The sequence below is a fragment of the Mesitornis unicolor genome, unplaced genomic scaffold (assembly GCF_000695765.1).
Source record: "Mesitornis unicolor isolate BGI_N332 unplaced genomic scaffold, ASM69576v1 scaffold17244, whole genome shotgun sequence".
Lineage (NCBI taxonomy): Eukaryota > Metazoa > Chordata > Aves > Mesitornithiformes > Mesitornithidae > Mesitornis > Mesitornis unicolor.
Genome location: NW_010179610.1, coordinates 37,087 through 53,062, shown reverse-complemented (window position 1 = coordinate 53,062; position 15,976 = coordinate 37,087). Strand labels below are relative to the sequence as shown.

At 41.5% G+C, this 15,976-nt stretch overlaps 1 protein-coding gene across 2 annotated transcripts in view; it reads right to left on the bottom strand.

The window, feature by feature from the left end:
• The window catches only part of PAK3 (p21 protein (Cdc42/Rac)-activated kinase 3), a 32,722-nt gene that overhangs the window by 10,833 nt on the left and 5,913 nt on the right, over positions 1 to 15,976 (bottom strand). The window contains exons 3-8 of one of the 2 annotated variants that reach the window (XM_010182850.1): positions 13,351 to 13,395; positions 12,073 to 12,226; positions 10,294 to 10,331; positions 7,673 to 7,804; positions 6,880 to 7,042; positions 2,565 to 2,628 (exon numbers count right to left, since the gene is read on the bottom strand). In XM_010182850.1, coding sequence (XP_010181152.1) covers positions 2,565 to 2,628; positions 6,880 to 7,042; positions 7,673 to 7,804; positions 10,294 to 10,331; positions 12,073 to 12,226; positions 13,351 to 13,395 — 596 coding nt within the window. The remainder of the gene's footprint in view (positions 1 to 2,564; positions 2,629 to 6,879; positions 7,043 to 7,672; positions 7,805 to 10,293; positions 10,332 to 12,072; positions 12,227 to 13,350; positions 13,396 to 15,976) is intronic. The other variant, XM_010182851.1, reaches the window with a different exon arrangement.

Genomic DNA, 15,976 nt, shown 5'->3' with positions numbered 1-15,976 from the left:
TGTGCACCTGCAGGCTGAAGAATTTCTGAAGCATTTTAATTCAACAGGCACCAGAGACTGTATGCCTGTGTTGAGAACAATGTTCTCATTGGGCACGCTACGTATTCTTTTAATATAAATGCAAATGCATTTTCCTATGACTAATTGTTGAGATTAATCCAATTTGTTTTCATAAAAAGCCAACACCGTTTATTCAGAATTGCTAACACTGTGCTGTACCTCCTGTGCAAAGTCCTGTCAGGGTTTATTTAAAAGCAGCTATTTAAATTAGGATGCTTTTGGTATGCTCCAGGCCATCTGTGAGGAGTTGAGATAAAGGTGAGTAATTTAAGTAAAGCTGTGAATTAATTGCAAAGGCTCTGTGATTCTGCATTAAGAACCTTTACTTCTAAGCAATTAAATTTCTGATCTGTATCTAACTTTTAAACGTTTCTGTAATATCTTGGGTTTAATGTGGTTAGGCACGTACCAGGGCCCACAATTAGATCTGTGTCACTATGATGCAGTGCAGTACAAGTTAAAAAAACAACCTGAACCGAGGCTGCTCATGGGTCCACACTAATTTGTCTTTCTAGCACAAGCTAACACTGCTTGAGCAAACACAGCCCCTGTATCCAGCACTGGTTAACCACGTTTCTTCCGGTGTCAGCAGCATTTTCAGTCCTTGGCTGGAGACAGATGACAAACCAGGCACTCAGCACTGAAGCTGAGCCGTTCTTCAGCACAGGGCTGCCCTTCACTGCAAAGAGGCTGTAAAACCCTCACTGCTCAGTAACTCACCAGCTGTACAAAGCCCTGAAGTGTTCCGTGCTACTCAAGCTGCTTTTCCTTATGTAAGAAGCTGCTCTCTACCTGCAGTTCTCTGAGCAGCCATGTCTCTCGGTGCCTTGCAGCACTCCCATTAGCAGCTACTAAAAAGCTACTCACTCCCAATGCTACTCGTGCCTTTGGTGTAACTGTACCCAACTCGCTGCGAAGACGGGCAGCTCAGGAACTGGCACCTGCGGATGCACACTAACCTCAGCCATGCAGCAGTCTGGTTCCTCCTCATCATCCTCTTTGATTACCTTTGTGGTGATTTCTTTTCTTTAGGATATTTCCCCATCTCTGCAAACTGACCTGCAGCATTACAGTCATGAGCTGGCTACAGCAGCACACTCACTCCTCTGTAAGAAGGGCATGCAGTCATCAGGCTGTACTAACAGCTGGAGGAAATGGATTTAGATACTCTTTTAGGCCAGGTTTTAGCCACCCGTCTTTCCACCAGTTGTTGAGGCACCTTTGTACAAGCTCACTCTTAGGACTGTCAAAATAAAACATTGTGAGGGTGATGGTCATATTCTCACAGTGACAGCAATGTGTGTCTATGTTTATTCTGACTCTCACTTCTGCAGCTGACACTTATCTTTTGAGAGACTGGCACAGCTCTAAGTGTCCACTGACATTTTACAAATGACAGTAAGAACCAAAGCTTTGTGTAGAAAACAAGCTGGGATCTAAGAAAGGGGTTTTATACAATGAATGGAGCAGAAACTCCTTCCCACAAGTGCCCTACCAAACAAGATATACCTGTGATAATGCCTGCCAGAGAAAGAGTATTAGTGTGTCTGGCTTTCTGCAGTATCTACCAGTTCTAGGTCAGCAACATTGAGTTCAAACCTCACAGGCAAGTCAGAAAAACATCTCCTGATGTCAGTAAACAGCTTTTGTCTACACTGACAGCACCATGATCCCGGTGTTACACAAACGGTATAGCCCTCCTGGAGTCACCACACAGCCAAGGAAACTTTGAGTGAGCAGGGAGACTGTCCGTAGTCAAAATGCAAGTCAGATACCTAATTCTGATGTAATTTCTTTTGCTCTTGTCTCCTCACATAGGAAGTATTTCAAATCAATACTATTTACAGTAAGAAAGTTGGTTTTCAGAAGGTAATAATTTGGTTGATTATTTTCAGTAAACTCCTAAAACCTGCAGGATCCACAAGTGGTCTGCCATCAGGAAGATGAGGCATTTTCTCATCAAGTCCTTTGTGGATCAATGCTGTGTTTAGGTTTTACTGTTTCTGCTAGGAAAAAAAGAGCTTATTATTTAAACTCTGGTTTCAATTTCTAAACTATGAGGTTATAATCCCATTCACTGACTATTTTAAGAAAAATATTTGAAATAAATTGTTTTTGAGAACTGTTCCTTAACTGAAGCTATCAGGTGGTAAGTTGCTCTTTTAGACAATGAAGTTTTTTCTCCTTTCTTTAGCATGGCCATGCTATTTTGAGACACACAAAAATAATTTCTCCTAAGAAAATAGGCAAACAGGTGCTACACACTTGAGGGACAGTAGGTTTTGCAGGCCCTGTTCCTTGCTGCAGACAAGTCATTGCCAGCATCAAGTTGTCTTTGACGATGCCTTCTGACCACAGTTATAAATTCTGGTCAGTACTGAGAGACGAGAGAATCTAAACTCAGTGTCTGAACGTGTCTGGAGCTTGCCTGACTTCACACTTGATACTACATCAGCAAAATACCTGGCTCATGTTTTTGAATAAATAATTGTGATTGGACTTACCCTTGGCCAATTTTTTCAAATCGAGTGTATTTCTTCTTAGGATCTCCCACACTCACAATGCTCCCTGAAAGAAACAAAATTAAAGATGCTCACTTAAAAATGGAGATACCACCTTCCAGCAGATCAGAAACGCAGCCTCAATTCTGCGGTTGTGAGCCGTTTGCAGTCAGGTAGGTAAAAACAACAACAACAATAATAATAACAATAATACAGGCAGCTCTGTAGCACAGAGGGCCTCCACAAAAACTGATTTTCTACAGTCCTTTGGAGAGTTATCTTGACAGAAAACTAAGAACATGGAGAAACATTCACGGGAGACAGATATGAAAAAAGAACAAGTTCCAACACAAGTGTTTGTTGTCTATAAACATTAATGAGAGGTGGAACACTGTGCCTCTATTTTCTTAGGAATAAAACACACTGTGTGATTCAACAGAAGGCTTAATACTTCTGAAGATTAAATGCACCTTGGGTTCTGGAATCAATTTTTATAAACAAGTGTCATTTTCAGAACAGGAAGACTATTGAAAAGAGTTTCCAGGGCAGGATCTTCTCAGTCGTCCAGCAGTTTGCCAAAAAAAATGCCTTTATGTTTTTAAAGAACAACATCTCATGTTATAATCGGTAATTATAGGGCTATATGAACTATGACCCTCATCATTTATTACCAGGCTAAGTTTCGAAAAAGACTTTGCTTGTGTCTTTTTAAGAATCGTGCTCCTTGTGTTCAACCTGACTTGGTCACCAACTGGCATCTGACTGGCACTCCCAACACTGCACACACACTGATCTGCAGTGTTGGGATGGTTAACAAGAACCGCAATATTCCTCAGGCGCCAGCGCTGCACAGACAGCTGCCCAAAGGAGATGCTGATCACTTCAGGAACACAGGAGATGCGATTCAGAAGCCAGGCCGGATGGGGTGCTGCCGCCTCCCGGCAGCTCTGTGCAGCAGCAGCAGCTGCCACGGGCATAGGGCGCTGGACAGTCTGGGTACATCACTCGTTGTGGAGCTCATGGGTCACTGAAAGCTGAAATTAAAGCATGCACTACTTGCTCGCTCAGAGGCGCGGGCAGTGCGAATGGGAAGGACAGAAAGCAGTAATTAGGATACTGTGTTTGTGTCAAATGAAAGAGCCAGAACCTGATAAACGAATCTGAAGGAATAGTTAAAAAATATACAGTTTTTTCTTTTCTGGTAGTTTCCTAGATAAAATTCAAATAATGAAGCCTAAGGTGATGCCTCAACGCAAGTGACTTCTAAGGATTTAACTTGCAACGTACATCACAAATATTTTAAGAAGATTAGTTCAGGAGGAAAAACTTCCAATGTTTCACAGCATATTTTGTTTGACTGATCTGGCAATATTCTTGCGTCACAAATAAAAACACAGACTTATTTGTTCACCTGTGCATCCAAACCAGAACTAGGTGACGCACCATTCACTGTAAGTAGTAACAAACACCACTCTTTCTCTGGAGCAGAGGGCTTCAGCATTCAAATGTGCTTCTGACTGGATGCTGAGCCAAGAATCCTGCCTGCCAGCACGGCCACAAAACAGGGTATCAACACCATCTGGTTCGCTCCCTGCTACACCAATCTCACTGGCCTTGGCGAGATTGTTAATGGGAGCTGCAGGAGAAGAGGTTTCCTTTGCACCGCAGTGCTCACTCCCCTCGGCCGGTGCTCAGGAACCAGTGTCCACGGCTGACGGCAGCGGAAGATGCTGCCCGCTGGCTCTGGGTGCTGACAGCCTCAATTCCCCGCCGAGACTGCTAAGCTGAACCATCCCCCAGACAGGGACCTCCATGAGACTCTGCAGAACTGAATCAAACCAGCGGCTGGGATGGACAACAGGAGAAGCACCGTGTTGTCAAGATCTGGTGAGGTGCTGTTCAGCCAGTTAATGGAGCTGTGTATCTACCAGAACAGATAGCACAGGTTCATGGAAGTTCAGGTTTGAAAAAAAAAAAAAAAATTCTAAAAAAAACCCACAGAACAAGTATTTTGAAAAAGAATTTTCCAAATTTGCCACTGATTTTGCAGTTCAGATTTCTGGAGTTTTTCCTCAAAACTTGAGAAGCTGCTTTCACAAGTGAGTCGTTTGTAGCTGGTTTCATGTGCCATTGTGCGTCAAATATGACAGCACTGAAATCAACAGTGATTGGTACGTAGCTCCAGTTCAGAGATGCACTCTCTGCTCTGGACAAGAGATAAACATATCGGCTATTTTGATGTCTTTATGCACTTTCCTTTATCAGGTCCTAAATTAAGTGCCTAAGAAAGCAGAATTGGTCCATTGCTGGTTTATAACTACAGTGGAACATATTCATGATTTCATTACAGAGTTTTGTTTGATCTTATCTCAATATTACAGGCTTTACTCCCTAGTAAAACTTATAATGTAAAAATTTTAAGCAGAAAAGAATTATGAAGGCAATTTAAGATAAAAATGGGCAGGGAACATCTTTCTAAAAGTAGCATAAAATCAATTGTGGGGGAAGTAGGCAAGGTGGAGAAGTCATACGAGTTAAAAGCAGAACAAACCAGAAAAAACAAACCACCACACATGCTTAAATATAATTAGCCCAGGACTCCAACAAAAAAAGCATCACCCTTGTTTTCAGATAGCTTTATGAAAGCACAAAAAGATTTTCATTGTTCACATCCCAATTTGCCCAAGGCAGACCTTCTGACCTTGTTCAACTGGTATCGAATACTTAAGAAAGAGAAAGCATTAAAGCACATAACATTTCAAAGATATAACCCACAATAACTCAATGGCTTAGTCCCAATCTGGCAAACACAAAAGCCTGAATAAACGATACACATACTTACGGTCACGTACACAGGGTACCTGCACATCCCATGGTGGAAGCCTGTCCCAAATGTTTAGCCTCAGTTAAGAAGCTGTAATTCCCCCTTTATAAGCTGAGATACCTGCAGGTACCCATCTGCTCTGGAATTTATTTCATTGTGCCCTCAGCTACAGCCACTGAACTCATCCCTTGGATACTCTCTAACAGCACTGAGATTCAGTTCTTTACAGTCCTGTCAACCTGCTAAGGGTGCAGAAAACTACACAGACAGCCGAAATCTCACAGGTAAGGAAGGCTCCAGCCTCTGCAGTCCCACCGGCCATCGGTGTCAGGGCAGGTACCACAAAAAGGTTGGTACAGCACAAGAATGAGCATTGACCACCACTGCGAAGAACCCACAGCCAGACAGGCAGGCCAAGGTAGATCAGTCCACCTTCTGTCCTAGCAGTTAATGGTAGACACAGAGTACATTGGGCTATGCTACAAACCCAACAATTTATTATCTGAGAACACAGCACTGGCAGCTATTATGTGCAAGCAGCAGATTAAATTGGTTGTACTGCAGAATCATGAAGGGTTTGATGTGTTTTCCTGGAGCATGAGCTGTGCATGGGTTTGAGGCCGATGGTTAGGATCCTAATAGTATTAACTGGCTGGGAATTAGCGATGACAAAGTGCCATGTATGTAAGGAATATACAGGGGATGTGCTGGAGGCTGGCTCCTGAGAAATGCTTGCAGTGCAGTTTTACCTAATCACGTCACATAGATGTGTCTCTTTGATACATCTTTGTAAGCACAAAATGAAGAAATAAGGATTGTTTTAAAAGCTTGGTGGTTTTTTTTCCTTTTGGGGCACACTGAAAACACCTCTCTAGCCATGGTGTCAACTGATGTTCTTCTAAATGAGTTCTTTCTGACAGAAACATAGAATTTTTATAAAAACTCTGACTTATTAATAGAAGTAGTAGTAGCAACAACAATCATTAAAATGACACCAAGAGAATATATGGGGCAGGAGAGCTCCTTGAGGCTTAAGGAATCAGCTTAGTGCTGTAGTTGTCTACTGGTTAAAAAAAACACAACAGCAAAACAAAAGAAAAAACCCAACAGATTTCTGAAAAGTAACTAGGCTCTAATGACTTCCTGAGAAGTCAGGAGTCTAATGAGAATTCAGGAACCCAAATATTCTGTTTTATTCGGCCATTAGCACACAGGAGTTCACTGGGTCACAGACTTCTGCTCAACCAGAAACAATCTCTGCTTTTGCCTTTAGCATAGAAGGGAGCTCAAGCAAATCCAGCCCAGTCACAGCTGCCCTCAGAGGCAGAAGGAATACCCAGGGTGCCCTCTCGCTTCCTGTAAGCACATTAACGGTTTGTGCACGGAGTTGTGACACTCTGTGGCACTAAACTGAGGATGAACATTTGGTACGCAGAATCCTGAGATATGCATAAAGTACAGTGCTTTATCAGACAAGAAATGCAGAATACGTACTCAGTTTCTCGAGGATCTCCTCATCTGTCATCTTGGACTTTTTTCGCTGCCGGTCTGTGTTTCTGTACAAAGTGTTTGTGTTTGAGTTTTCAGGTTGGGAAGTGGTGGCTTCTTTAGCTGGTGCTAGTGCAGCGGCGGGTTCAATTACAGACCGTGTGTAGATCTGTGACAAGAAATTCTTGTGTCAGAAAGGTGGCTTGCAGAGATGCCCTGAGATCATATTTCAAATGCAAATCCTTAAGAAGATGGTGTCTGCCACATCCAGGGCTCTTAAAATGTTTGGTTTTGACAACCACTTCTCAAACTGAACGGGCAAAAATGAAAGGCTAATTTTACACAAGTTCATGGCCAGTTTCATTGTCAATTTTCATTGATTTTCTGAAAGATGACGGAAACAATGAATTTATTGTGTTGCGAGGCTACAGAAACAGATCCATCTAGGGCCCCAGAGCCTTGTTCCTTGATACTTGTGCGTTCTCATGGGTACCAAAATGACTCTTTAGTTGGTGCAAAAGTGTCTGAATGGAAGCCGGGGGAGCATTTCTCTTTTCTGACCAGAACTGTTGCACTGACTTCTCATCTGTATTTCAAGCCTGAGGGAGTGGCTGTTAGGAACTGTGTTCCAGTCCTTCACAGCTGCATAGGATTCTTCTCACCAAACTGCAGTCACATGAAAGTTAAAGAGTGCAGTCTAAGCTGTTCATTTAGCTACCTGTATCATCTGTGGAAAGGGACAGGGACCTCCAGGGGACAGTTTCTCCTACATACAGTGCTAACCAAAGCTGGCACTTACTGATTTTGTATGTTCAGGCCGTGGTGCGATAACAGGTGGAGGTTCATTGTCATCTTCCTCTTCTTCATCATCTTCATCCTCTTCTTCAGAAACAGACGGAGCTAGTGGGGGTTCTGATGCTGTTTTTGTGCTCTGTGGACAGTAGCATGAGTGACAGTCACCACTTTGGCACTTGGAAGGTTTGATAATTACACACAACTTTATTTTGCTCAGACATCGGAAACCAATCCAGACATGCCTATAGTCCCACAGGCCTCAGTTTTAAGTTACACATGGCACAATACAATTTAAAGGTTACAAACTACCGTGCTGTTTTGTTAATGCATCTTGGTGTTTTTCATTTTTGCTGAAAACAACTAAATCATTCCCATGCTTGGTCAAAGTCTAATTTCACAAAATACAATGCTTGAATATATCCCTAGAAATCACATCTAGTTGCTGGTCAACTGCTCTGGCATTGTGTCTACAGAAATGGTAACAGTAAATTAAGTTAACAGGTGTCTATTGGCTAGGTTAATTACCACACTTGAAACTGCAAAGCCTCCTTCATCGTCTTGCTGGAATTTTGGTTTTAGAGAGAAAAGCTATTTGTTTCTTTACTACTTTACCCATGGGGTAATCATATTGACTGTTTCCACAGTGCTGAATTTCCCTGTTTAGTAGCTCCTTTTTCGGCACTACCCTCCTCTTTACCTAATGATAAGTTATCCCATTGATCTTCCCACTGTTTGCCTGTTCCTTACAGTAACCCAAAGTGAAAGCAGCCTCTCAGCAGCAAGGTGTATCCTGTCAAACCCTGCCAGGGTGCAGTCAACCTTTGGGCAGGCTCCACATCTGGGGCAGACAAGGGAAGTCTGGCTGCTGTCTATATGTAAACTGAAGCCTACAGTGCAGATATTTAAAGTCTGATGAGTTTAACCCCTCCAGCAGTCCCAGCTGCTACTCAGAGGCAGGGGGTTGTATCACATTGACACAGATTTGCTGGTGAAACAAAAAACTGACAGAGTGCCTTGGTAAGTGTTTACCAAGTGCTTTAAAGCTGATATAACTGGATACCTAGAGAAGGGAAGCAAATCAAAGGCACTACTCTATGTATTCACATCTTACTTGTGTTATCTTTAAAATGGCATCAATTTGGTCCAGGTCATCCCAGTAAGGGATGGCCTGCAGGGAACAGGGAGACCTACTCCTCATCCGTGATTCCCTGAATAGATGACTGCAGCGTTGCCTTAAGCCACCTGTACTTGAGCACACTGTCACATGGACGCACGCACAGTATTGTATTTTCTGTGAGACTCGGATCCTTTACTCAGCATTTGAAGGTAAACGGTGAAACAGGCTACAAATCTGGGCAAAGCAGGGAATGGTACATCCAATGTTTCAAACACCAGTTTAAGGGCCAACGCTGTCAAGAAAGGGGTGCCCTAACGGGAAGGTGAATGTCACTTTGTCATACATCATATCAGTGTATAGCTTTCTATGCACCATCAGCACTTTGCTTACATGTGGACAGAAGATGATTAATGGAAAAATAAAGAAGGGAATAATCACATTTATGCTATGTCAAATTCTTATAACTATTTTTTCCACTGGGCTCCACGCTTGGTCTGACAGCACTAAATCGTGCAGCTAGAACACATACAATGTCATATTACTTAATGCCAGACTACCATTAAGGAGTTAAACGAAATTAAAGTCATTCCAATGACTGCTTGATCCTATCAGAGAGTTTTTTCTGCACTATAAGACTAAACCAGCATCCTCGGAGCAGGTAACTTTAGCAACTGCCTCGCCACCATCTATGTCGGCTAAAACAAAATACCACAGCATCTGCCAGTGTGTCCATACCCCCTTGACAAGCTATTGGGAAGGGTTGCTATGCTCTGGTGAACCTCAAACTTACTTTTACAAGTGTGCTTTATGAAAGAGAATGAACATGGCATCAATTAAAAATCTGAAGTGTGAATATTCAAGGATGATTTTTGTTACATTAGATACTCTCTGCTGTGTAATCACAAACCTAAAATTAAGTTGCTTAACACTAGAAAATAAAGGCCAAACCCCCAATTCAGTAATTTGCTATTTAATGCACTAACATTAACACTAATAAATCTGGTCAATATTAATGTGGATGTCATGACTACATCTCTGGGATTGCTATGGCAATCCAGTATTAATTAGAGTGGATGATTATTTAAAACTTTCTTACAATGGTTCCAGTGAGTTACATATCAATTATAACCTTATTTATATTCAGCTACATATCCAGCTGTACTAAGGATAAATCATAAAATTTAATAGAAATGGATTCTAAGTTGTTAAAACTAAATTAAAATGGGCTAATTAGACAGCACTGCATACTGTTTAGAATAATATATTCCACCATGGCTAAGAACAGCAAGCAATCTTCTGTCTGCAAAACCAGACTTTCATCTGTTTAAAAAAGTCCTTAAACAGAAAATCAGTAAACAGCCAGTGAGCCCTGTTCTGCTGCTGCAAAGACACTAAAATGCATTTCCTCTCAGTCTACAAGGCTGGCACTCTGTCGCAAAAGGCAAAGCTCACAGTTTGCTCCACAACTCTTAAATGCTATAAAAATAAAAAGTTACTTTCACACTCACCGAAGGATGGGCTTCTGTGTATCCATGGGCGCTTTTATCTGCAATGGGCAAGGGAAAATCAAGCAGGTGCTGTTACAGAGCTGCCTGTTGTGTGGAATCTCACAGAGTAAGTAAATCCAAGTAGATGGCACTTTTCATTCACAACATCCCTCCAGTAGCAAGAGTTATTTCACATAGCAAGCAAGATAACAGGGCAATACACTAGGTTATTCTTTTTCTACAGTTCCTTATGTCTACTTTTCTGCCCTGCTTTGCCAGTATATAAAATAAATAGAAACTTGGTCAAGAAAATGCAAATTGTTTTTTAACAGTCAATGCTTCTGTTTCACCCAAGAGCTAAAGCAGCATTTTTTTCGCTTTTGTTTTTTAATAAATTGCATGCATTGATTCTCTTAAGCTTACCAACAATGTCTCCCTATAAAAGCTTCCCCTTAGCTATGGCAGTTTATTCTGACATAGCACAGCAACAGCCCCTGAGTTCAGAAGCATACACTAACTCCTTTGAATTTTGCACTTCATCACAAAACCAACTGCTACTTTTTAGCAAATATTAAGTGTCAAGTTAGACAGTCAGATCTTTTTATTATGGAATTTAGAAAAAACCAAAATGCTTTCCTTCAAAAGAAGAGAAATGTTAATAAATTCTGGAGATAACTGCCCAGTTTTCAGAAGGATTTCTGAGCAGCTCTCCCAGTCTGCACTTTGGAAGCTGCATTGGTTGAACCAGCAAATTGCGGAAATTACAAACTTCACTGCCACAGACCATCACATGTAGGGAACTGAACCACTGCAGGTTAAATTACAAACACTGTCCACACCCTGCTGGACAGAGACAGCCCTTTATTACCTGAAGCTGTTGACATGAGCTTCACCAAACCAATGGTATCTCCATGGCATTTTTGCTTTTAAAAATCAACTCATCTATCAAGGAACAGTAAAAGAACACAATGATACAAAAGCCACATACACTACACCTTGTAAAACCTCTGCTTACTTGCGAGATGTGTCACCAGCCAGAGTCTGTCTAGCAAAAAAAAAGAATGGATCCAAAGACAAATAAAATTACAAACTGCAACACGGACTCGCCTGCCCATGTGTTGCATCACAACACTAAGATTTTGCAGACTGTGCACAGCTAAGGGAAACAATTACACCCTTATGCCACTCTGGCAGGCTTTTGGAGGGTAATGCCTAAACCACGAGAATCTTTGCTACGGCAATTGTTCTGCACACAGAAGCCTTACTTCTCTTCCTCTGTGACACCATTCCATATACGTCACAATAGCAGCCACTCCAGGTTCTATTGTGAATTTATGCAGAGCAACCTAATCATCTCTACAGCTAACAGAAAAAAACCCCTGAAAATTCTCCTGTATCACAAGCTATCACAAGAAACCCTCATAGTCCATAGTCTATCGCTCAAAGGATCCAAGAGTAACTTCTAAAATGTACAAAAAAGTCTACCCCGTACCCCAACTTGAACACTGTAAAGAACAAGGATGCGAAAAAACAAAAGGAAATGTGACATCTGGTCACTAATGCTTCTGACTGAAAACAGTAATGACTGCTCCATCCAGTACCTTACCTAGTTCTAAAAACAAGCAACACAGAAATGTCATAATTTCAATTATATTTAGGGGATAAAAGGAGAAATATAACAGATTTCAGGAGTATTCCAGAAATTGGAATTTTTTAAGGTTGCTTCTGGACCACTTCAATTTTGGTCTGACTCATTTTGGGGCCTGATGCTTCCTTTGTCACACCGAGATGTCGACTTACCTCCTGACGTAAAGCTCATGTATTTCTGGTTGTTAACTGTTTCTTTGGAATCATAAAATTTGAGAACATCTAGAACGGCTTGTGGGTTCTTCTTCTGCTCCAGCTTTGTTATGTTGGAGGTCTGTAGTAACCTGGCCCATTGCTCTGGAATGCCCTGTAGATGTGAAGTGGAAAAAGCACAGATTTAGAATATTTAACAGCCGCAGCCTCACAGATCTTTACCAAGATCCCATGCTACCTGTAAGATTACTTTCAGAAATTTTGACTTACAATTAAAATGAGTAGCTTATACATTAGATGCAATCAATCTCTTCTCTATCAAAATATAGAGCTAAAACCAGGATCCAACTTTAAAAAGAAAAGAAAGTTATGACTGTGGTAGGAAAAAAAGTGCATGAAACTCATCTTTAAATCAACCCTGCTCTTCCATGGAGTAATGATTTAAGGCTTAGCTTGTTTTCCTGGTGATTCAGTGCAGACATAACAAGACTATTCTATATTTGTGGACAACACAGGGTATTTTAGGAGCTTTACACTGGATTTTTAATGCTTAGTAATGCAAACACATTTTGTTGAAATGAGCACCGCTGTCTAATTAAAAGGTAAACCCCACCCTGATACAATTAATTTTCAGCACCCCAGGGAACACTGCAGGGTTAAGAATCTGCATTGAAATTCTCCAAATCGCCACACTGAGTGGTACCACTGCTGCTAAGGACATCTCTTTTTGGAGCTCCTGTAGCTCCGTAGGGTCTCTACTGCAAATATACAGAAACCAGGGACTCAGAAAAAAGGCTGAGTGCCAAAGCCTTGCATGAATTCTCAGCTATCTTACAAGTGAGGGTGGTGTCTGAAAATTGATCCAATCGCTGAAAGCCGCAGCTCTGCATTGAAATTATATTGATGACAAATTGCTTTAAATATCCAGTATAATTTCCTAAATTTGAAAGCCTGTAATCTTCCCCATGTACTGCACAGCCAACATCTACCAGCGAACCGCAGGGCTTACTGAATGAAAAAAACTACACCTGAAATACATTTAAACTTAGCCTTGCTGCCACCCCAACCTAGGTAAACAATTCATTAACACAGCTTCTTCCTAAGAAGTTCTCCACAAAACAATGTGTGACATGGGCCTCCAAAGTTTAGGATTAATGAAGAATAAAGTGGGAAAAGCCAAGCAACAAATCTACTGCACACACATGGACCTGCTGCTGCAGTGCTATGACATCTCAGAGAAGCATTTGGATGCAAGAGTCTTTTGGGCCTGTGACGCACCTCTGGGAGCTTCCCTGTGCACATCTGTGAGCCATAGAGATCTGGCTGTAATGGACGTAAATAAAGAAAGAAAAGAAAGTTAAAACAGAATGCGGGACAACTTAGAAGGTGGGAGGAGGAAACCAATGGGCCAAAGTGGGGAAGTCCCATCTAAAATGGGAATTACGAGGTAAGATACCACATGGATTAGGTGGTGGACAGGCTACAGGAAGGCAGGCTTAGGAAAACGGAAAAATCACAACTGTTCCAAAGTTTGGAAGCATCATTCCCCCTCCTCTCTTTTTTAAACCAGCTTTTTTCTCCCTCATAAAAATACATTACTGAGGATTAACGGTAACTGACTGGAAAAATTACCTGCGATTTCTTTTTACAGTTAAAAAAATAAAAATAGTCAAGACAGATCTAGGCTTTTGCTGTTTGTCCAGTTTTGAAAGCCAAGTTAGCATTTTTCAATGGCTCTACGCAAGTTTTTTCCAATGGTTCTTCAGCCCCAAGGTCACAATTGGCCAGTGCATGAGCCCACAAAGTCAAACTCCGATTTCACACTGGGAAGTTATTTTGCATTGCCATAATGCAAACAATCTATGCATGTCAGACTGAAAATCAAGACAATTAGAAAGAAATGCTTGCTTAGATTTATAACGTGCAACTTCTTTGGATCTATAGCCGCAACTTTCTCCCACTTGCTAATGTCGTAATCTTGAAACTTTAAAAGTTTGGGGGGTGACCACATTTTAGTCTAGGTTGGGGATCAGGAAACTGTTTAAAAAATGCATGCCTTGCAAAACGCACTCCCCAAAGCCCTGCAAACCACACTTCTTCCTCCATTCAGAAAATGCAACTGTTTCTTCAAAATAAATCCACATAAAGCTCCAGCAGCATGCTCCCGCCCAATAGTGTCCAACCAATTTTATTTTGAGCTTTAAAAGCCCTACTTCTCAGCAAATGTGGTTGCTCCAAGCACAGTGAAATGGAGATAGAACCATTCATGGGCAACAGCACAGCGTGGTGCTCAAGGCTGACAGCCGAAATTCAGGAGCCCATGCAACTTTGATTTGAGATGCAGCTGGCAGCAATCAGGTAACGCAGCTGGGGGTGACCGAGGTGTCAGAAAATGGCTCGATGCATCGCACATAACCGGCAGAGCAGATGCTACTGGCATGACAAATATCATAATTCAAAACAAAAAAAAAACCCCAAAACCCATATATTTGCACGCTTATTGGACATTCCCATGGCACTTCCAAACTTTTGAAAGAGACAGACAGCGTGATCACTAGACAGTGGGGATATCTGTACATGAGATGGCTCGTGGCAGTCCTTCCAGCAGGATGTACTTACCACAGGGCTACCCGGCTGATGCACCGGTCGTATCCAGGTTGGGACAAATCAAACATGCCTAATGTAACATGGAATGTAATGCTTGCACCTGGGATTAGCTGGGAGCTGACAGCTAGTTCTTCATGGGGCAAAAATCCCCTTCCTTTGACATTCCACTCCACTAAGGACTGATAAACTGCATGGGGAAGTCACCCATCCCTTTGGTTTGTTTTGGATTGGTCAGAGCCTTCTCGAACTGCAGTGCTGCACTTGCACACTTTAGGAATAGGTATTCTTGTAGAAATTGTGTATTTGGGAAACAGCAGCCATATAATATCCACTATTTTGAAAGGGAAAAAGATATTAAAAAGAAATTGTGCTAAAGTTGGACATACGTAGACGCGTACAACCACTTCGCTCTATAAAAGGCCAGGACCTGTGCTGGTGGCATCTGACACACACACACAAAATAAAAGAATAAAAAATCTCTGACGCTAGAGACTGTTTTGACACTGGATGATAATAATAACAACATTCAAATTGATCCAAATTATGATCTCTAAAGTACTGATAGAGAGCACTTGTGCTCAGAATCAAAGCGTTAACCTCCACATCCCTCTTTGTATTTCCAGTTGGCAGGGATATGAAATTAACTGGGATCCTCACCACCAGTCGGTCTACAAGAGAACACGACTGTGACCCATGGTGTCTGCATAGAGCCAGGAGGAAAAGGTCTGAGGCACAGGGTAGAAACAAAGGCAGAAGGCTGAAAGGAAGAACAAATACAGAATAAAAACAGCTGAACAATCAGTGGGGAGAGCGGTGGACAAGGACAGAAGGAAGGAAAGACAAGACAGACAGGAGGAAGGGATGCAAACACAAAAGGGAGAAAACAAAAGCAGAAAGTAACAGAACATATAATGTGATACCAAGATAGAGAGAATGGCACTAGAGATTAACCTGAATATCAAGCGGCTACAGGGAAAGACAGAGAGGAAGAAAAGAAGAAAAACAGGATAGATAGCAGTGGAAACACAATTTAAAAAGATTTATGCTAAGTTTCTTATAAAAAATGACCACATCTGGGCTTTTTAAATGGGCATTTAAATCAAGCCCTAGGGTTTGGCACAGGATAAATTTTGAAGTAAGATTTTATAAGTGACATCTATTTTAAAAGGCTAATTAACTAGTCCACGTACTTTAAATGCAGCTGTATTTCGTAATTACTAAGGATAATTCAATTTCACTGCTCCTTTCAAGACATGTGAAGACACATTAAATGTCTTTTTTCTTCCATTGTTATTGT